The sequence below is a fragment of the Mobula hypostoma genome, chromosome 18, assembly GCF_963921235.1.
Source record: "Mobula hypostoma chromosome 18, sMobHyp1.1, whole genome shotgun sequence".
Taxonomy (NCBI): Eukaryota; Metazoa; Chordata; class Chondrichthyes; order Myliobatiformes; family Myliobatidae; genus Mobula; species Mobula hypostoma.
The window spans coordinates 69,064,271-69,086,603 of record NC_086114.1 but is presented as its reverse complement, the minus strand read 5'-3'; the positions used below and the strand labels follow the sequence as shown (position 1 = coordinate 69,086,603).

The 22,333-nt window shown below is 45.5% G+C and overlaps 1 protein-coding gene across 1 annotated transcript in view; it reads left to right on the top strand.

The window, feature by feature from the left end:
• LOC134358252 (threonine--tRNA ligase 1, cytoplasmic-like) overlaps window positions 1-22,333 on the top strand; it is a 95,757-nt gene that overhangs the window by 5,343 nt on the left and 68,081 nt on the right. Inside the window, exons 2-3 of the mRNA XM_063070267.1 lie at window positions 5,161-5,351; window positions 12,314-12,437. Of these exons, the coding sequence (XP_062926337.1) occupies window positions 5,161-5,351; window positions 12,314-12,437 (315 nt within the window). The remainder of the gene's footprint in view (window positions 1-5,160; window positions 5,352-12,313; window positions 12,438-22,333) is intronic.

Sequence of the window (22,333 nt, the reverse complement as noted above, 5' to 3'; positions counted from 1 at the left end):
GCACCTTGTTCCACACTCACTCCATCCTCTGGGTGTAGAAGTTCCTCCTCATGTTCCACTTAAATGTTTCATTTTTCACCCTTAACCCATCACCTCTAGTTCTTATCTCACCCAACCCTAGTGGAAAACACCTGCATGCATTTACTGTATTGATCCCCTCATATTTCTGTATACATTCATTGGTTATGTGCCATGTCGTATGACATGAGCGATCGTGGTCTTTCCATGACCATGATTGTTCTTGGCAATTTTTTCTGCATTATTGTTTGCATAGTGGTGATTATGAAACTGCTGATTGTTTAAAAAAAAAAGAATCTGTTTTCTTATGGCATTCTGCTTTGACCCCAAATGCCCACGAGTATCCCCTGAACTGACCCAATGAATCTCCCACTGAGTGGAAGGGTGATTATGACTGAACAGTAAATGTCCTTGTCAGGGGCACCCACAATCTATGAACGAATAAATCTTCTGGTGCTGAACTTCAATAAAAGTCCTTGATGATTCCTGTTCATAACATCCAGGTTGCCACCACGGTAGGTAATTGTGATAATTATTTGTGGTTTTATTCTGGTTTAACTTGTGGTCTGGCTTGGGGGCTCACAAAATCATTTATAAGTATACCATTTCTGGGTTGATATCAATGGTGCTTCGGTCAGTCTTCTTTACAAACGAGTCAATACAGGAGTTTTTGATGGTATTATGGCTCTGTTCCCACCCCGCACCCCCCCCCCCAATCCTTCGAGCATCCTGAAGAATAGAGGGTAAATGTTCAAAGCCACTTTTCATTGGTGCTGTTCTGAAGAGTGATGGGAGAGAAAGTTTGAGTTAGAAATAGGAAGCGAAGGTTGTCTTTGAAATGGATGTAGATGAGGTGGATTGAGGCTGGTGTAAGGAACTGCTCCAGGATGCAAGGTATGGGATTATCTAAATTTAGTGACACAACCCCTGAACAGTCTGGTTGTAGGACGCGCACTATGTGTATGTGAATAATAAGCCATGTGAAGGAACAAGGATATCAGAAAGCATGTCCACAGATCCTGGTACAGGTGATTAAAAAGGCACTGAAGATCAGAACAGGATTGTATTGGAGTTGTTTGGGAATGAGTATGACTTGCTTCCATTCTGGCTTTCTGGGTTCTCAGGTAACGGAAGGACAATGTGGGAGCTTGGGTCTCTCATACAGATGGGGCAGGTGGGGTAGGTAATCTCAGGTGGCCTGCTGCTGCTGCATACTTAGGGCCTCCATTTCCCTGGTTTTTTGGTACCAAACCAAATTCTCCGAATCTGCTTTGAGTGGTCATTGATTTATCCAACACAGAAATACCTTTCAGCCCATTATCCCAATGCTCACCATCAATCTCTTATCTGTTCTAATCCTATTTATGAGCATTGGGTCTGTAGATTTGCACGCCTTAGTCTGTCACCCAGGTTCCACTTACCATACGAAAGAAAACATCATCTTTCCAAACTTATAAAATTTTTTGAGGATGTAACTAGTAGAGTGGATAGGGGAGAACCAGTGGATGTGGTATATTTGGATTTTCAAAAGGCTTTTGACAAGGTCCCACACAGGAGATTAGTGTGCAAGCTTAAAGCACACGGTATTGGGGGTAAGGTATTGGTGTGGGTGGAGAATTGGTTAGCAGACAGGAAGCAAAGAGTGGGAATAAACGGGACCTTTTCAGAATGGCAGGCGGTGACTAGTGGGGTACCGCAAGGCTCAGTGCTGGGACCCCAGTTGTTTACAATATATATTAATGACTTGGATAAATGCAGCATCTCCAAGTTTGCGGATGACACGAAGCTGGGTGGCAGTGCTAGCTGTGAGGAGGATGCTAAGAGGATGCAGGGTGACTTGGATAGGTTGGGTGAGTGGGCAAATTCATGGCAGATGCAATTTAATGTGGATAAATGTGAAGTTATCCACTTTGGTGGCAAAAATCGGAAAACAGATTATTATCTGAATGGTGGCCGATTAGGAAAAGGGGAGGTGCAACGAGACCTGGGTGTCATTATACACCAGTCATTGAAAGTGGGCATGCAGGTATAGCAGGCGGTGAAAAAGGCGAATGGTATGCTGGCATTTATAGCGAGAGGATTCGAGTACAGGAGCAGGGAGGTACTACTGCAGTTGTACAAGGCCTTGGTGAGACCACACCTGGAGTATTGTGTGCAGTTTTGGTCCCCTAATCTGAGGAAAGACATCTTTGCCATAGAGGGAGTACAAAGAAGGTTCACCAGATTGATTCCTGGGATGGCAGGACTTTCATATGAAGAAAGACTGGATGAACTGGGCTTGTACTCGTTGGAATTTAGAAGATTGAGGGGGGATCTGATTGAAACGTATAAAATCCTAAAGGGATTGGACAGGCTAGATGCAGGAAGATTGTTCCCGATGTTGGGGAAGTCCAGAACGAGGGGTCACAGTTTGAGGATAAAGGGGAAGCCTTTTAGGACCAAGATTAGGAAAAACTTCTTCACACAGAGAGTGGTGAATCTGTGGAATTCTCTGCCACAGGAAACAGTTGAGGCCAGTTCATTGGCTATATTTAAGAGGGAGTTAGATATGGCCCTTGTGGCTACAGGGGTCAGGGGGTATGGAGGGAAGGCTGGGGCGGGGTTCTGAGTTGGATGATCAGCCATGATCATAATAAATGGCGGTGCAGGCTCGAAGGGCCGAATGGCCTACTCCACCTATTTTCTATGTTTCTATAACTCTAAACCTAGCTTTAGGCACCTTTTCTAATGGGAAATGTTTTCTATCTGTGCCCCCATTTTGTATATTCAGTGTTCTGCTCTGCTTCTTGCCTTGGAAATATACTATTCAGAGGCCATGTGCTCCTTGGAAAAAGCTTCAAAGTGAGATTAAGGACCACAAAGGTTTGGAGGTACAGCAGTAGACAGCATTAAAAAATCAGCTGTGCACCAGATTTTTCTTCTTAAAACCTTTACCCCCACTGGGGCATAGGCTGCCAGCTGCAGTTCGCTGGAAGTGTCCATGGCGGAGTTGTGCACCAGATTACTAAAACCAGAAATCCCAACCACATACCTTATATCTTCGCTATAGAGATAGGGTATGCCAGACCCAAACGAAGTTTGATTTTAGATAACAGAATTGTAATTGTGCTCAATAGGGAAGGTTAAACAGCCTAAGAATACCTTTTGGAACAGAAGAATCAAAGGGGTAGTCATGACACTCATGTTTGGAATGAATTGTAGAAGGTGATGTTTTGACTTGTCCCTTGGGTATGAGTTAAGAGCTCATAAACTAAAAGTGAGTTCAGGCGAAATTTGCTGGTCTTTGGGAGAAACATTTGCTCTTGCAATATAGCTTCCCCCTGGACCAATTTCCCCCTGGGATCAATAAAGTATGACTATGACTATTGTCAAGTTGAATGCACTGTTAAATTCAGGGTAAACTAGATCAAGGAGACATAAATGGAAAATATATTGTGTTACGTACCCCGTAACTGGGTTGCCAAACCAGCAGAAATGGATCACTCAGTTGGAGTCTGGATTACTGGAACGAAGGAAGTTTTATTAAAGAAATAAGCAACACAGTACTCTAATCAAAAGGATAATAAATACAACAGATCAGCAATGATAAACACACATGTACACAGAACTAGAATAATAGGATCAATCAAGCTCTATCGTCGTCTAGGGGTAAATGACCAGTTTCAAAGTGACGCAAAGTTCAGTTCAATTGAGTTCAGTTCAGTTCACAGTAATTACTGCCGTGCCGGTGGACAGGGGAGGGGGAAGGAGAGAGAGGGCGAAAGCAAATGAATATTCAAAACGGCTTCCACACAGACCTTCGATATTCCTCGCAGTCAGCTTTCGGGCGAGCCCTTTGTAATGTCTTCTGAGGTCACCAACTGTGACCCCTCTGTTTCAGATATGATCGTTCCTCTGCAGTGAACCTGGCACCCAGGCAAGGGCGGACACACACCAGGTTCCCGCCGATCGTACCTTCCCACCCTGTGCGTCTATGGCTTGGTCCCGCGACCAGCCCTCCAAAAACTCCCACTGACTTGTGGGAGGCGCACCGCTTCCAGGGTCTCGTTACCTCGTGATGTCGTGTGTGTGTTGCCTTAGCGAACCTGTCCCTTTTTATCCCCCTGCTGGGGTATCGCCTGTCCATCACACTTCAAACAGTTCAGGGTTCAAAAAGGAGCCGATCTTGACAGCTCTCAGACCGTGTCTCCTTCCGTTAAACTCTCCCGTCTCTTCATTAACATTTCCAAATGCTGCTCCATTGTCTTCCTTATCTCTCTTTCTCCTGAAGACAGGTGGCAGATCAACTGTTGATCCCACTGGTGCCAGCACAGGACAGTTAACATCTTAGTCTTAATCTTTGTAACCCTCTTTCGTCACAATTGATTGACTGAGATATAAGAGTAGGTGGGCTTAACTACTTGCATGAGTTAGTTGAAGCCAGTGGGACCTTCATTTGAGAGTTTGTAGGTTGAAAGGGTGTGTGATGCACTGAAGCAGACAAGGACAGTGAGGAGAGGGTGGAAGAGTGTTGTGTATGTAATGCCCTGGTTCATATTTTTACTGTTACACTGTATGCATTTCATTTTGGCAGTTCTGTGAGAACTGCTTGTTTTCAGCTTGGGTTTGGGTTATTCTTGAAAATAAGAGATGAGGACAAATGTGTGCCATTGATGGTCGAATTGAAGGGGAGGTTTCTCTGTGAGGGACACTAAGGTTGGGCTTGGGGTTTTTGTTCGAGAGGAGATGAAAAAGGGAGACGCTGGAAAGAAGAGGTCATAGGATTCAACTCGGAGTGGAACCGTGATTCGACAAAGCCTGGGGTGAGATCGATTGAGGAGTGGTGACTTGGGGAAACTGTGAGCTCCAACTTGTGCACATTCAACTGTTTCATTAAAATAGGCACTTTTCTTTACTAACCCTTTGGTCAAATTAAGAATTATAAAGATAATTTTTTAATCCTATGTGGTGTACAGTCTGTTAGTTCATGGCACTAATTAGCAACATTCAGACAAACAGGGTTTGGGGTGGGCCGGAGACTGTCTTCCCGAGATTTATGCAGCCAAGGGAACAAGGGTGTTTCATATAATACCTTGCCCTGTGTGCACACTCTAAGAGTGGGAGGCAGATAGATGGCTGACGCTGTTCTGATTGTGCTTTCAGTGCATAGAGTGGCCATCTTATATTGAGGAGCGAATACACCTGTATGAGAATCTCAAACAGGTTCATGACTCTATCCTGAGAGAAAGGGCAGCACAGCACAGCAGAGTCATCACTGTCACCCTTCAAGATGGGACTGAGATCACAGGAGAATCCTGGAGGACAACGCCATATCAAATTGCTTGTCAAATCAGGTAAATGCAACTGTGTTCCTGCTGATTGTCCAGCTCCTGCTTATTCAGCACTGTATGCACACTGTGTCCCACAAATTGCAGCTAAGACCCAGGTAATTATTGTAACCTGCCTGATGCCTGCATATACAATTCACCTACTGACTACCTCCTGTCACTCTCACATTTTTGTTTCCTCTTTCTCCTCCATCAAGATCTGTGTTGTAAGAGGAACTATCAGTATGTTCAAACTCCTTTCTTTCTTTTTAAATCTTTTTATTGAATAAGTATACAAAAAGGTAAACCATGTAAACATTAATACAATGTTAAAATATAATAAAATTCCAGAAGGTAGCAATACCAAAAACAAACTACAAACAATGTAATTTAAACATAAGAAACCAAGATAACATAATAGTATACTAAATTTTATATATATCAATGGAAAAAAAAGAAAGAAAAAACCCCCCAAAAAAACCCACCGTGCAACTAACTAAAAGCAAAGCAAAGCAATGGGCTAACTTGAAACCAAACAGAGTTAAACTTAAAATCACGTCCTCAATCCCGACCTCCATTAAAAACAGTAAAAAAAAACAAGGGTATATATTACATTAAATGAAAATATCGAATAAAAGGTCCCCAAATCTGTTCAAATTTAAATGAAGAATCATAAAGGTTACTTCTAATTTTCTCCAGATTCAAACATAAAATCGTCTGAGAGAACCAAAAAAAGGTAGTTGGAGCATTAAGCTCTTTCCAATGTTGTAAAATACATCTTTTCGCCATTAAAGTAAGAAATGCGATCATTCTACGGGCTGAAGGGGAAAAATTACTAGAAATTTTGGGTAGTCCAAAGATAGCAGTGATAGGGTGAGGAGAGATATCTATATTTAATACCTTAGAAATAATATTAAAAATATCTCTCCAAAAAGTTTCCAAAGTAGGACAAGACCAGAACATATGAGTTAATGAGTTATGAATTTCCTAAGTACTATACTTTCTTCCTTTCCAATGCTTCCTCCTACATATATTTTAGATTCGATAATTAACCTCAATCCATGTCAGAAAGGTGCATCGGCTATGATTTATAATATTATTATGAAACTTAGGAAAGCTCCATTTGATAAGATTAGGGTAGATTGGGAACAGGAATTGGGGCTTACCATTTCTGTGGATGATTGGGGGCAGATTCTACAATTAGTTAATACTTCCTCTATTTGTGCTAAACATTCCCTAATTCAATTTAAAGTGGTTCATAGAGCACATATGTCCAAAGATAAGTTAGCGCGTTTTTACTCGCATATTAATCCTTTCTGTGATAGATGTTCGGGGCAGATAGCCTCTTTAACTCATATGTTCTGGTCTTGTCCTACTTTAGTATGTTCAAACTCCTATGGTCACTGTATTTAAATATCATGTCTACTCACAACACTGTTCTTGTTGTCACAGTGTCATCACCTTTATAAAATTTATTTAGAGATACATCACAGAATAGGCCCTTCCGACCCTTCGAGCCACACAGCAGCAACCCTCAATTTAACCCTAGCCTAATCATGGGGTTTTGTGGATACAGCTGCAAGGCAGCAGAGGTTTGAGATCAGAATTTTCCTTCTCCCAGGTGAGCTACCAGCCGTGGCTGATGAGCCCCATCTTCCCAAAGCAATTGGTTTTAAGGTGCCAGTAACCCATTGTTGACCCTTCTCCTGTCAGAAGAAACAGTTTCTCCAGACTGAGTAGCTAAGCCACATGTGAAGGTCAGGAGCTGGACTTGGTTGCCAGAGGCTATTTGAGACGTACACCATTGGGAGCATTGAATAGGTAGTGGGAGTTTATCCCCATAACTCCCCACCCGGTTCTGACAACCTTAAGAAACCAGCTGGACTTGATGCCGGTCAGACCTTCCTGCCTCCAAAGCATGCTTTTCACACATTCTTATCACAGTGTAGATGGCAACACAAACCACTTGCGTGATCAGACTGCAGACAAAGAAATTCCATGGCACGAAACAAGAAGGGAACCCTCGCAGTGATATAAGCAAGATGTCTCATCCAGACCTGCTGGAGCAGCTTGATAAGTCCTTTGAGAAAGAACTGAGCGCCCAGCAGCCTGGGAACTGTAACAGAGAAATGGGGATTTATGTGGAATGCCACCTACGGCACAGCCTGAGCTACTTTTGGGAAGAAGACCATGAAAACAAATGACTGGTTCGAAACCAAATCCAATGAGATGACTTGTTATTGAAACCAAACATCCTGCCCTAGCAGAGTGTAAGAATTCACCAACTGAGAGGAATCTATGGGTCCTCATGGCTGCTAGATCAGCAGACATTGGATGCAGCACGGTGAAGACATCCAGACTGCAGCATGAAGGGTATATATGATAGCATCAAGAAAGCACTTGGGTCCCCTCTCAGAGCAAGATGGCTTCCCTTAAATTCATCAATGGGAATGGAATCACAGATGGGCAAACATGGAATGTTGGATGGAACCACATTGGCCCTGAACGCCATACTGGCCTCCCTGGCAAGTACACCCTGCTCAGGCTGCGTAGGCTAGACCATGTCTCCCGCATGCAAGATGGTCAAATCCCAAAAGACACCCTCTATGGTGAGCTGGCTTCAGGCAAGAGGACCGCTGGCCGCCTGCAACTATGCTACAAGGACGTCTGCAAGTAGGGGATGAAGCTGCTGGACATCAACATGGAGTCCTGGCAGGAACTTGTAGCTCACTGCACCAGATGGAGAAGAACCCTGAAATAACACCATTAGTAAAGTGAGGAAAAATTCCTGAAAGTGGCATAAGACAAATGGGCTGATAGAAAGGATCACTGCACCTCCAGCAGAGCTCGAACCAATTATAGATGTGACCACTGCCACTTTTGCCTTAGTCTCGTCAGTTACATACGGCACTGCACCAACAGCGTAGTTAGGAAGCAACATCCATGGTTAACCTTGGAGGGCCACACAAATCAAGGAGAAATTTGCAGTGACTAATTAACCTACTAACTGGGACATCTTTCGACTGCGGGAGGAAACCGGAGCACCTGGAGGAAACCAATGCTTTCCAAGGGGAGGATGAACAGACTCTTTTCAGATGATGTCAGAATTGAACAAAGAAATCCAACACAACAAGGTGTAATAGTGTGGTGCTAACTGCCATGCGACCTTAGTAATGAAGAGTGAGCAGCAAGTGAGAAGCTTGAAAGTAATAATTTACCCTGTGTTGTATTATCTATCAAAGCTTAGAACAGAGAAAACCTACAGCACAATACAGGCCCTTTGGCCCACAAAGCTGTACTGAACATGTCCTTACCTGAGAAATTACCTAGGGTTACCCATAACCCTCCATTTTTCTGAGCTCCATAAACCCGTCCAAGAGCCTCTTAAAAGACCCTATTGTATCTGCCTCCACTACCGTCGCCGGCAACCCATTCCACGCACTCACCACTCTCTGCGTTAAAAAAACACAAACAAACTTACCCCTGACATCTCCTCTGTAACTACTTGCAAGCATCTTAAAACTTTGCCCTCTCGTGCTAAACTGATTCCTAAGCTCCGGAACCTGGGCCTTAGCACTGGATACAGCAGCTGGATCTTCAACTTCCTCACAGACAGGACACAGGCTGTAAAAATAGTGGACAAGCTCTCCTCTACAATCACTCTGAGCACCAATGCGCCACGAGGCCATGTACTCAGCCCCCTGCTGTACTCACTGTGCACCCATGATGTGTAGCCAAGTTTCCATCGAACTCAATATATAAGTTTGCTGATGATACCACAATTGTAGGCCGTATCTCGGGTAATGATGAGTTTGAGTACAGAGAGGAAATTAAGAACCTGTGGCATGGTGTGACATATCCCTCAACGTCAGCAAGACGAAGGAATTGGTTGTTGACTTCAGAAGGAGTAGTGGACCGCACGTTCCCATTTACATCGGTGGTGCGCAAGTGGAACAGGTCAAAAGCTTTAAGTTCTTCGGGGTCAATATCACAAATGACCTGACTTGGTCCAGCCAAGGAGAATCCATTGCCAAGAAGGCCCACCAGCGCCTTTACTTCCTGAGAAAACTAAAGAAATTTGGCCTGTCCCCTAAAACCCTCACTAATTTTTATAGATGCGCTGTAGAAAGCATTCTTCTAGGGTGCATCACAACCTGGTATGGAAGTTGTCCTGTCCAAGACCGGAAGAAGCTGCAGAAGATCGTGAACACGGCACAGCACATCACACCAACCAATCTTCTGTCCTTGGGCTCACTTTACACCGCACGCTGTCGGAGCAGTGCTGCCAGGATAATCAAGGACATGACCCACCCAGCCAACACACTTTTTGTCCCTCTTCCCTCCGGAGAAGGCTCAGGAGCTTGACTCGTACAGCCAGATTTGGGATCAGCTTCTTTCCAACTGTGATAAGACTGCTGAACAGATCCTGATCGGGATCTGGGCTGTACCCTCCAAATATCCGGACCTGCCTCTCGGTTTTTTTGCACTTCCGTACTTTCCCTTTTCTATTTTTCATTTATGATTAATAATTTAAATTTTTACTATTTACTATTGATTTGTATTCCAGGGAGCGGGAAGCGCAGAATTAAATATCGCTGTGATTGTACACACTAGTATCAATTGTTTGGCGACAATAAAGTAAAGTCTACCAAGGCCTTCTCATGGCCCCTTCTGGCTCTCCTAATTTCTCTCATAAGCTCCTTCCTGCTAGCCTTATAATCTTCTAGATCTCTATCATTACTTAGTTTTTTGAATCTTTCATAAGCTCTTCTTGACTGGATTTACAACAGCCTTTGTACACCACGGTTCCTGTACCCTACATCCTTTCCCTGTCTCATTGGAATGTACCTATGCAGAATTCCACGCAAATATCCCCTGAACATTTGGCATATTTCTTCCGTACATTTCCCTGAGAACATCTGTTCCCAATTTATGCTTTCCTAACTTGTCTGTTCCTATCCCTCTCCAATGTTATCGTCAAGGAGATAGAATTGTGATCACTATCTCCAAAATGCTCTCCCACTGAGAGATCTGACACCTGACCGCGTTCATTTCCCAATACCAGATCAAGTACAGCCTTTCCTCTTGTAGGCTTATCTACATATTGTGTCAAGAAACCTTCCTGAACATACCTAACAAACTCCACCCCATCTAAACCCCTTGCTCTAAGGACATGCCAATCGATATTTGGGAAATTAATATCTCCCATCACGACAACCCTGTTATTATTACACCTTTCTAGAATATGTCTCCCTATCTGCTCCTCAATGTCCCTGTTACTATTGGGTGGTTTATAGAAAAAACACCCACTAGAGTTATTGACCCCTTCCTGTTCCAAACTTCCACCCACAGAGACTCTGTAGACAATCCCTCCATGTCTTCCTCCATTTCTATAGCCGTGACACACTCTCTGATCAACAGTGCCATGACCCCACCTCTTTTGCCTCCCTCCCTATCCTTTCTGAAACATCTAAAGCCTGGCACTCAAAATATCCATTCCAGCCCCTGAGCCATCCAAGTCTCTGTAATGGCCACAACATCATAGCTCCAAGTACTGATCCACGATTGAAGCTCATCCACTTTGTTCATAATACTCCTCGCATTAAAATAGACACATCTCAAACCAGCAGTCTGAGCACGTCCCTTCTTTATCACCTGCCTATCCTCCCTCTCGCACTGTCTCCAAGCCTTCTCTATTTGTGAGCCAACCGCCTCTTCCTCCGTCTCTTCAGTTTGGTTCCCACCCCCCAGCAATCCTAGTTTAAACTCTCCCCAATAGCCTTAGTAAACCTCCTTGCCAGGATATTGGTCCCCTTGGGATTCAAGTGGAACCTGTCCTTTTTGTACTGGCCACTCCTGCCCCAAAAGAAGTCCCAATGATCCAGAAATCTGAATCCCTGTCCTCTGCTCCAATCCCTCAGCCACGCATTTATCCTCCACCTCATTTTCTTCCTATGCTCATTGTCACGTGGCCCAGGCAGTAATTCTGAGATTCCTACCTTTGTGGTCCTGCGTCTCAACTTCCTTCCTAACTCTCTGTAGTCTGTTTTCAGGACCTCCTCCCTTTTCCTGCCTATGTCGTTGGTACCAATATGGACCACGACCTCTGGCTGTTCTCCCTCCCACTTCAGGCTACTGTGGACGCAATCAGAAACATCCCAGACCCTGGCACCTGGGAGGCAAACTACCATCCGTGTTTCTTTCCTGTGTCCACAGAATCGCCTGTCTGACCCCCTAACTATAGAGTCCCTTGTCTGACCTCCTAACTATGGAGTCCCCTATCGCTGCTGCCTTCCTCTTCTTTTCCCTACCCTTCTGAGCCACAAGGCCGGACTCTGTGCCAGAGATGCGGTCACTGTTGCTTCCCCCAGGTAGGCCGCTCCCCCCAACAGTACTCAAGCAGGAGTATTTATTGTCAAGGGGTACACCACAGGGGTACTCTCTAAGCCTCTGACTCCTGCCCTTCCATCTTCTGACTGTTACCCACTTATCTGTCTCCCGAGGCCCTGGTGTGACTACCTGCCTATAGCTCCTCTCTGTCACCTCCTCACTCTCCCTGACCAGACGAAGGTCATCAAGCTGCATCTCCAGTTCCTTAACACGGTCACTAGGGAGCTGCAGCTTGACGCACCTGGTGCAAATGTGGACGTCCGAGAGGCTGGGAGTCTCCCAGACTTCCCACATCTGACACCAGCCTCACACACATTCTTCCTGTCTGTATTCTGCACAGGCAACCGACCTGAACATTTGCCACATGTCTTCCACACATTTCCCTGAGGACATCTCTTTTAACCCAATATCACTCCTCACTCTTGGATTGGCCACTCTATTTTCATTTTTCCCTTTGCACTGCACAGTCCATTTAGTTGTTGTGAGCAGAAAGCGATGCTGTATCCGTATGTTGGTCTGATTTCTGATTTTTGATTTTATATTGAGGATCAGAAAAAACCTGTGCACTTGTTCTGTTAATTAACTCTCTCTGGTTGCAGCTGGGAATTAGCAGAGAATTCGCTTGTAGCCAAGGTCGGTGGTGAGCTTTGGGACTTGGATCGGCCCCTTGAAGGAGACACCAGTGTTCAGCTGTTGACATTTGAAGATCCTGAGGCACAAGCTGTAAGTTACCCATCAAAGTTAGTGCAGACTGTTCACTTCATCATGATATAAGCGCGGGGCAGTTGATATCAACTCAGGGCTGGGCAACTGTTATAAACTCAGGGCTGCACCTCTTCCTAGAGATGCTGCCTGGCCTGCTGCGTTCACCAGCAACTTTTATGTATGTTGCTTAAACTCAGGGCTGGTCTGTTGATATAAGCTCAGGGCTGATGCTGATATAAACACGGCCGAGGTTTTGATACAAACTCAGGCCTGGCTGCAGATACAAACTCAGGGCTGGGTTGTTGATATAAACTCAGTGCTGGACTGCTGAAAAAAGCTCAGGGCTGGGCTGTTGATATATATGCATGGCTGTGCTGTTGATGTAAACACAGGGCTGGACTGTTGCTTTCCACAGGGCAGAGGTATTGATACAAACTCAGGGCTCGGCTGTTGATACAAACACTGCAGGGGTGTTGATATAATCTCGGGACTCGGCTTTTGATATAAACACGGTAGAGGTTTTCTGAACACATAAACTCAGGGCTGGGCTGTTGATAAAAACACAGCAGAGGTATTCTGTTGACAGTAACTCAAGGCTGGGCTGTTGATATAAACTCAGGGCTAGGCTGTTGATCTGAACTCAGGAGGGGCTGTTGATACAAAGTCATGGCTGGAATGTTGTTATAAACGCGGCGTGGTATTGATATAAACGCAGGGCTGAGCTGTTGATATAAACACAGGGCTGGACTGTTGATATAAACTCACGGCTGGGTTCTTATTAAAAAATGGCAGAGGTGGATGAGCTTAGAGCATGGATTGATACCTGGAAATATGATGTTGTAGCTATTAGTGAAATGTGGTTGCAGGAGGGGTGTGATGGCAACTAAATATTCCAGGATTTCATTGCTTCAGGTGTGATAGAATAGGAGGGGTAAGAGGTGGAGGTGTTGCATTGCTTGTCAGAGAAAATATAACAGCGGTCCTCTGGCAGGATAGATTAGTGGACTCGTCCAGGGAGGCTATTTGGGTGGAATTGAGGAATAGGAAAGGTGTTGTGACACTTATAGAGGTGTATTATAGACCACCTAATGGGGAGCGAGAACTGGAGGAGCAAATTTGTAAGGAGATAGCAGATATTTGTAGTAAGCACAAGGTTGTGATTGTGGGAGATTTTAATTTTCCACACATAGACTGGGAAGCCTGTTCTGTATGGCTGTATGGTTTGGAGTTTGTCAAATGTGTGAAAGATAGTTTTTTGCAACAATACATAGAGGTACCAATGAGAGAAGGGGCAGTGTTGAATCTCCTGTTAGGGAATAAGATAGGGCAGGTGACGGAGGTATGTGTTGGGGAGCTCTTTGGGTCCAGTGATCACAATACCATTAGTTTCAATATAATTATGGAGAAGGATAGGACTGGACCCAGGGTTGAGATTTTTGATTGGAGAAAGGCTAAATTTGAGGAGATGCGAAAGGATTTAGAAGGAGTGGATTGGGACAATTTGTTTTATGGGAAGAATATAATAGAGAAATGGAGGACATTTAAAGGTGAAATTTATGTTCCTGTTAGGTTGAAAGGAAAGGTTAAAAGTTTGAGAGAGCCATGGTTTTCAAGGGATATAGGAAACTTGGTTGGGAAAAAGAGAGGGATTTACAATAAATATAGGCAGCTTGGAGTTAATGAGGTGTTCGAGGAATATAAAGAATGTAAAAAAAATCTTAAGAAAGAAATTAGAAAATCTAAAAGAAGATACGAGGCTGCTTTGGCAAGTAAGGTGAAAATAAATCCAAAGGGTTTCTACAGTTATATTAATAGCAAAAGGATAGTGAGGGATAAAATTGGTCCCTTAGAGAATCAGAGCGGATGGCTATGTGCGGAGCCAAAAGAGATGGGGGAGATTTTGAACAATTTCTTTTCTTTGGTATTCACGAAGGAGAAGGATATTGAATTGTGTAAGGTAAAGGAAACAAGAAGGGTAGTTATGGAAAGTATGATGATTAAAGAAGAGGAAGTACTGGCACTTTTAAGGAATATAAAAGTGGATAAGTCTCCAGGTCCGGACAAGATATTCCCTAGGAACTTGAGGGAAGTTAGTGTGGAAATAGCAGGGACTCTGACAGAAATATTTCAAATGTCATTAGACATTAGAAACGGGGATGGTGCTCATGTGGTTCCATTGTTTAAAAAGGGTTCTAAGAGTAAACCTAGCAATTTTCGGCCTGTGAGTTTGACGTCAGTGGTGGATAAGTTGATGGAAAGTATTCTTAGAGATGGTATATATAATTATCTGGATAGACAGGGTCTGATTAGGAACAGTCAACATGGATTTGTGCGTGGAAGGTCATGTTTGACAAATCTTATTGAATTTTTTGATGAGGTTACTAGGAATGTTGACGGGGGTAAAGCGGTGGATGTTGTCTATATGGACTTCAGTAAGGCCTTTGACAAGGTTCCACACGGAAGGTTAGTTAGGAAGGTTCAATTGTTAGGCATTAATATCGAAGTAGTAAAGTGGATTCAGCAGTGGCTGGATGGGAGACGCTAGAGAGTAGTGGTGGATAACTGTGTGTTAGATTGGAGGATGGTGTATAGTGTTGTGCCTCAGGGATCTGTACTGGGTCCAATGTTGTTTGTCATATATATTAATGATTTGGATGATGGGGTGGTAAATTGGATTAGTAAGTATGCAGATGATACCAAGATTGGTGGCGTTGTGGATAATGAAGTAGGTTTTCAAAGCTTGCAGAGAGATTTAGGCCAGTTAGATGAGTGGGCTGAAAGATGGCAGATGGCGTTTAATGCTGTAAAATGTGAGGTGCTGCATTTTGGTAGGACTAATCAAAATGGGACATACATGGTAAATGGTAGGGCATTGAAGAGTGCTGTAGAACAGAGGGATCTAGGAATAATGGTGCATAGTTCCCTGTAGGTGGAATCTCATGTGGATAGGGTGGTGAAGAAAGCTTTTGGTATGCTGGCCTTTATTAATCAGAGCATTGAGTATAGGAGTTGGGATGTAATGTTGAAATTGTATAAGGCATTGGTGAGGCCAAATTTGGAGTATTGTGTACAGTTCTGGTCACCGAATTATAGGAAAGTTGTCAATAAAATTGAGAGAGTACAGAGGAGGTTTACTAAAATGTTGCCTGGGTTTCATCTCCTAAGTTACAGAGAAAGGTTGAACAAGTTAGGTCTTTATTCTTTGGAGCGTAGAAGGTTGAGAGGGGACTTGATAGAGGTGTTTAAAATTATGAGGGGGATTGATAGAGTTGACGTGGAAAGGCTTTTTCCATTGAGAATGGGGGAGATTCAAACAAGAGGACATGAGTTGAGAGTTAAAGGGCAAAAGTTTAGGGGTAACATGGGGGGGAACTTCTTTACTCAGAGAGTGGTAGGTGTGTGGAACGAGCTTCCAGCAGAAGTGGTTGAGGCAGGTTCGATGTTGTTGTTTAAAGTTAAATTGGATAGATATATGGACAAGAAGGGAATGGAGGGTTATGGACCGCGTGCAGGTTGGTGGGACTAGGTGAGAGTGGGAGTTCGGCACGGACTAAAAGGGCCGAAATGGCCTGTTTCCGTGCTGTAATTGTTATATGATTATTGAAATAAACGCAAGGCAGAGCTGTTGATATAAACACAGGGCTGGACTGTTGATATAAACTCACGGCTGGGTTCTTGTTAAAAAATGGCAGAGTTATTGAAATAAATGTAAGGCTGAGCTGTTGATATAACTCAGGGCTGGGATGTTGATATAAAGTCAGGGCGGACTGTTGATATCAACTCAATTCTGGGTTGTTGTTATAACCTCGGCAGACGTATTGTCAAGTCAAGTCAAGTCAAGCCACTTTTTAATTGTCATTTCGACCATAACTGCTGGTACAGTGCACAGAGACAACATTTTTCAGGGCTGTGGTGATACATGAAACAATACAAAAACGACACTGAACTATGTAAAACAACACAAAAACTACACTAGACTACAGACCTACCCAGGACTGCATAAAGTGCACAAAACAATGCAGGCATTACAATAAATAATAAACAGGACAATAGGCACAGTAGAGGGCAGTAGGTTGGTGTCAGTCCTGGCTCAGGGTATTGAGGAATCTGATGGCTTGAGGGAAGAAACTGTTACATGGTCTGGTCGTGAGAGCCCGAATGTTTCGGTGCCTTTTGCCAGATGGCAGGAGGGAGAAGAGTCTGTATGAGGGGTGCGTGGGGTCCTTCATAAAGCTGTTTGCTTTGCGGATGCAGCGTGTCGTGTAAATGTCTGTAATGGTGGGAAGAGAGACCCCGATGATCTTCTCAGCTGACCTCACTATCTGCTGCAGGGTCTTGCGATCCGAGATTGTGCAATTCCCGAACCAGGCAGTGATGCAGCTGCTCAGGATGTTCTCAATACAACCTCTGTAGAATGTGGTGGGGATGGGGGGTGTGGGAGATGGACTTTTCTCAGCCTTCGTAGAAAGTAGAGACGCTGCTGGGCTTTCTGTGCTCAGGAGCTGGTGTTGAGGGACCAGGTGAACCCAGTTCTGCACCAGATGAACACCAAGAAATTTGGTGCTCTTAACGATCTCGATGGAGGAGTTGCCGATGTTCAGCGGAGAGTGGTCACTCCGTGTCCTCCTGAAGTAAACAACCATCTGTTCTGTTCACCTTCGAAGACAGGTTGTTGGCTCTGCACCAGTCCGTTAGCCGCTGCACCTCCTCTCTGTATGCTGACTCATCATTCTTGCTGATGAGACCCACCACGGTCATGTCATCGGCAAACTTGATGATGTGACATAAAGTAACGGCTGTGCTGTAGATATAAACATGGCAGAGGTTTTCTGTTGATATAAAATCAGGGCTGGGCTGTGACTTAAACTCAGGCCCTGGCTGTTGATATAAAATCAGGGCTGGGCTGTTGATATTGTCACGTACCCCGTGACAGGGATAAAGAAACAGCAGAAATAGAAACCACTTTGGAGTCTCGTATTGCTAAAAACTAATAATATTTATTAGTAACTATGCAATACAGTAATATAAATGTAGATAAATCAAACAGGTTAGCAATGATTATATATAAAAGTAAGTGTGGAATATGTATGAAAAAAAAAGCTCCTTTAAGTCTAAGGGTAAAAAGATACAGTCTTACGATATTGAGTAAAGTTCAGTTCAGTTCGTGGTATTTAGTTGAGTAGTGATGGAGAGAGAGAGAGAGGGAGTGAGTTGAGTCCTCAGGTGAGCTGATACCGTCGATCTTCTCGTCGTCCTCCGAAATCCTTTACAAGTCACTGACTGTGACTTTAACCAGCGGGACCGGTCTTCTGCAGTGGAGCTATCACCCAGGCGAGGGTGGACACATAGACAACTCCCCACCAGTCAACCCCTTCTTCACTGTTGGAATAGCAATTTGGATCGATCCGCCTGATCGATCCTCCAAAACCCACTTTCTCTGCGGGCACAACAATGCTCATTCAGTGTCCAGATCATGTGTCCTGAGGTCTGTATCATCTGACCTCCCAGTTATTTCATCAGGCTGAGCATCACCTGTCACTCAGAGACCCTCCCTCCTTTGTCTATAAAGGAGTACAAGCAGGCAACAAGTCCTTGAATGTAACATCAACAATCTGCCTTTGGTCACCATAGCAACCTTCAAGCTGCTCGGTGCTGTCTCTAACTCCAAACTCAGTAGAAATCCAAAATTACTTCCAATGCCTTAAAGTGACAGTCCAACTGTTGATCTTCGTCTCTCTCTCTCTCTCTTTTCAAAAAGCAACATATCGGTGGTAAATAACTCTGTCTCTCTCTCCTTTCCAAACAAACCATCAATGATAAATGTCTCTCTCCAAACAGTTAATAGGGGCACTCCTGGATCCCCTCACAATATAAACATGGCAGAAGTATTGATATAATCTCAGGACTTGGCTTATGATATAAACACGAAGAGGTTTTCTGAACATGTAAACTCAGGGCTGGGCTGTGGGTGTGAAGTCAGGGCTGGGCTGTGGGTGTGAAGTCAGGGCTGGGCTGTGGATACAAACAAGGGCTTGGTTGTTTTTTTTTATAAACTCAGGGCTGGGCTGTTGTTGGAAACTCAGGGCTGGGCTGATTTTTTTTAAATCATGGCTGGGCTGTTGATTTAAACGCGGCAGAGGTATTGATATAATCTCAGGATTTATAAACTTAGGACCGGGCTGTGGATACGAACTCGGGGCCGGGCTGTGGATACGAACTCGGGGCTCGGTTTCTGTTTAAAAAATGGCAGAGGTATTGAAATAAACTCAGGGCTGGGCTGTTGATATAAACACAGCAGAGGTATTTTGTTGATTGAAACTCAAGGCTGAGCTGTTGATATTAGGTTAGATTATGAGGACACTCAGTCCTCATTTATTGTCATTTAGAAATGCATGCATTAAAAAATGATACCATGTTCCTCCAGAATGATATCACAAGAAAACACAGGACAAACCAAGACTAAAACTGACAAAACCACGTAATTATAACATATAGTTACAGCAGTGCAAAGCAATACCATAATTTGATAAAGAGCAGACCATGGGCATGGTAAAAATAAGTCTCAAGTCCCGATAGACTCGTCATCTCACGCAGGCGGCAGAAGGGAGGAACTCTCCCTGCCATGAACCTCCAAGCGCCCCAACTTGCCGATGCAGCACCATTGGAAGCACCCGACTGCAGCGGACTCTGAGTCCGTCCGAAAACTTTGAGCCTCGACCAGCCCCTCCGACACAGCCTCTCCAAGCACCATCCTCTGCCGAGCGCTTCGATCCCGCCCTGGCGGCTGAGTAACAAGCAAAGCCCAGGACTCGGGGCCTTCCCCTCTGGAGATTCTGGACCACACAGTAGCAGCAGCAGCGAAGCAGGCATTTCAGAAGTTTCACCAGATGTTCCTCCATGCTCTCACGTCTGTCTCCATCAAATCAGGATTGTGCACGGCACCCTACTTGACAAATAACAGACATCACCACCGGAGTGGCTGCTGCGAGCTGCATCGTGCCGCCACCTTCCCAAAGTACGAACTCAGGGCTGGGTTGTTGTTATAAACACAGCTGATATATTGACATAAAGTAGCGGCTCTGCTGTCATATAAAGATGGCGCCGGTAACTGGTGACTTTGCGCGTGCTCTCCCGAGCAAACTGCCCTCTCCACTATCCTATACCCGAGAAACCCTTCTAAACCTCCAATTTAGCAAGATCAAGATCAACAACACCCTGGCGAAGCTACTGACCCAGCTGGAGACCACCGTGCCAGAATTGCTTCTTAAACTCCAGACCGCACCTGGACCTGACCAGTGAGGCCCACTACGTTCCCAGAGACTCGCGGTCTGCCACCGTGCTGGACTGCTTGGAGACGCGGCCCATTCCGACCAGCACCTCTCCGGAGCAGATGACCACACAGAAGTGACAGCGGAGACCTGAAGGTTCCCCAGACGTTTCTTTGGAGCGACCACCGTAATGCCCGTTGGTGGACATCCACAGCTGCCGGAAGTGAGGCCTCCGCCGTTGACCTCGGAAATTGAGCCCGAGGCTCAGCTGGAGCGGAGGCCTCCGCAACCGTGGCTCGGCTTAAGGACTTGTTTCAGCCAGGAGCCCGGCCATCATTAAGTGTCAGCTTCGGGGCCCGACCCAGTCGACAGCCCGGGTCCCCAGCAGCTGGAAGTGGCAGCGGAGCCTCCCCCGTAACTCGGCCCGACCCGGAGCGCCTGACGACGCAACCCGCTGATCGATCCCCGTGGGACGCGTCCACCAACCTCAAAGAGTTGCCAACAACACTGCATCAATAAAAACCTGGAAAGATGCACTATTAAAAGAGCTGGACTGCTGGTCAGATTGAAGCTGAGGGGCTTCAGGTTCCCTATGCCCACCATCCTACTAGCTAATGTGCAAGCCATAGAGAACAAGGTGGATGATCTTAAAGGGAGATTCACCTACTGCAGGGAGATGCAGAACTGCTGTGTATTCTGTTTCACCGAGACCTGGCTCTCCCCTGCCACCCCCGACTGTGCCATCCGACCGGAGGGATTTTCAATCCATCGGATGGACCGCACGGCGTCTTGGGCAAGACGAGGGGAGGTGGTGTCTGCTTACTGATCAACACTGGGTGGTGCTTGGACACAGTGGCACTGACAAGCTCCTGCAGCCCAGACCTGGAACACCTGTCAGTGAAGTGTTGTCCCTACTATCTGCCACGGGAATTCACCTCGGTCATACTGACAGCGGTCTACATTCCCCCCCAGGCGGACGTGGAGTGTGCTCTGAACATACTGTATGCCAACATTAGTGAACTTGAGACCAGGTGTCCGGAGGCTTTGCTCATTACAGCCAGGGACTTTAACCAGGCCAACCTCAGAAACGCGCTGCCAAAGTTATACCAACATGTCTCCTGCCCCACTAGAGGCCCAAATATACTTGACCACTGCTAAACAGCAGTCAAGGATCCCCACCGTTCCGTCCCACGACCTCACTTCAGAAAATCGGACCATCAGGCCGTACTCCTCCTCCCGGCTTACAAACAGAAACTGAAGCGGGAGGTCACGGTGTCAAAAGTAGTGTCACGTTGGAGGGAGGAAACGGATGAGGTCCTCCGTGACTGTTTTGAATCGGTGGACTGGTTAGTATTCGAGGACTCGGCAGCTAATCTCGATGAGTATGCCTCAGCTGTCACGGACTTTATTTGGAAATGCACGGAGGACTGTGTGTCTTGTGTTACGTACCCCGTAACTGGGTTGCCAAACCAGCAGAAATGGATCACTCAGTTGGAGTCTGGAGTACTAGAACTAAGAAAGTTTTATTAAAGAAACAAGCAACACAGTAATCGAAAGGATAATAAATGCAACAATTCAACAATGATAACCACACATGTGCACAGAATTAAGATAACAGCATCAATCAAACTCTATCGTTGTCTAGGGGGTAAATGACCAAATTTCAAAATGACTCAAAGTTCAGTTCGCAGTAATCGTTGCCATGGCGATGGACAACGTGGGGGAAGAGACAGATAGAATAGGAACAACTGATCATTCAGAACACTGCTTCACTCACAGACCAGCGAGATGGCTCACAGACCAGCGAGATGGCTCACAAACAGCTTTTGGGCGGGTCCTTGGTGATGTCACCTGAGGTCACCGACTGTGACCCCTCCTCCAGATGCGGTCGATCCTCTGCAGTGAACCCGGCACCCAGGCAAGGGCGGACACACACCGGGTTCCCGCTGATCGTACCTTTCCACCCTTGTCGTTGTCTGGCACTTCTCACCCACTCGTGAGAGGCGCACCGCTTCCAGGGTCTCGTTACCTCGGGTGGCGTGTGTGTCTGACTTAGCGAACCTGTCCCCCTTTATCCCCCTGCTGGGGTATCGCCTGTCCATCACTTCAAACAGTTCAGGGTTCAAAGGGGGGGAGCCGCTCCAGACAGCTCTCTCTCCCACATCCCTTCATTACACATCTCCAGACGCTGCTCCATTGTTCCTTATCTCTCCTTCCTCTGAGGGCAGGTGGCAGACCAACTGCTGATGCCACTGATGCTAGCCCAGGCCAGCAAACATCTTAATTTTATGTGTATTCTCGTAACACTTGCAAGATAATCCGGGTATTCCCTAACCGGAAACCTTGGATGAATTATGAGGTCAAGTCCCTTTTGAAGGCTAGAGCTGTGGCTTTTAGGTCCGGGGATACCAGTCGCTACATGAATCCAGGCGTGAACTCTGGAAAGCCATTAAGGGCACCAAGAGGCAATATTGAGCCAAGTTGGAAGCCCAGGCTAACCAGAGGGATGCCAGTAGACTATGGCAGGGTCTAAATGAGATCACTGGGCGCAATGAAAAGGCTGGGAATATCAATAACTGTGGCGCTTCTCTTCCTGACGAACTTAACGTATTCTACGCAAGATTCGAACAGAAAAGGAGCGTCCCG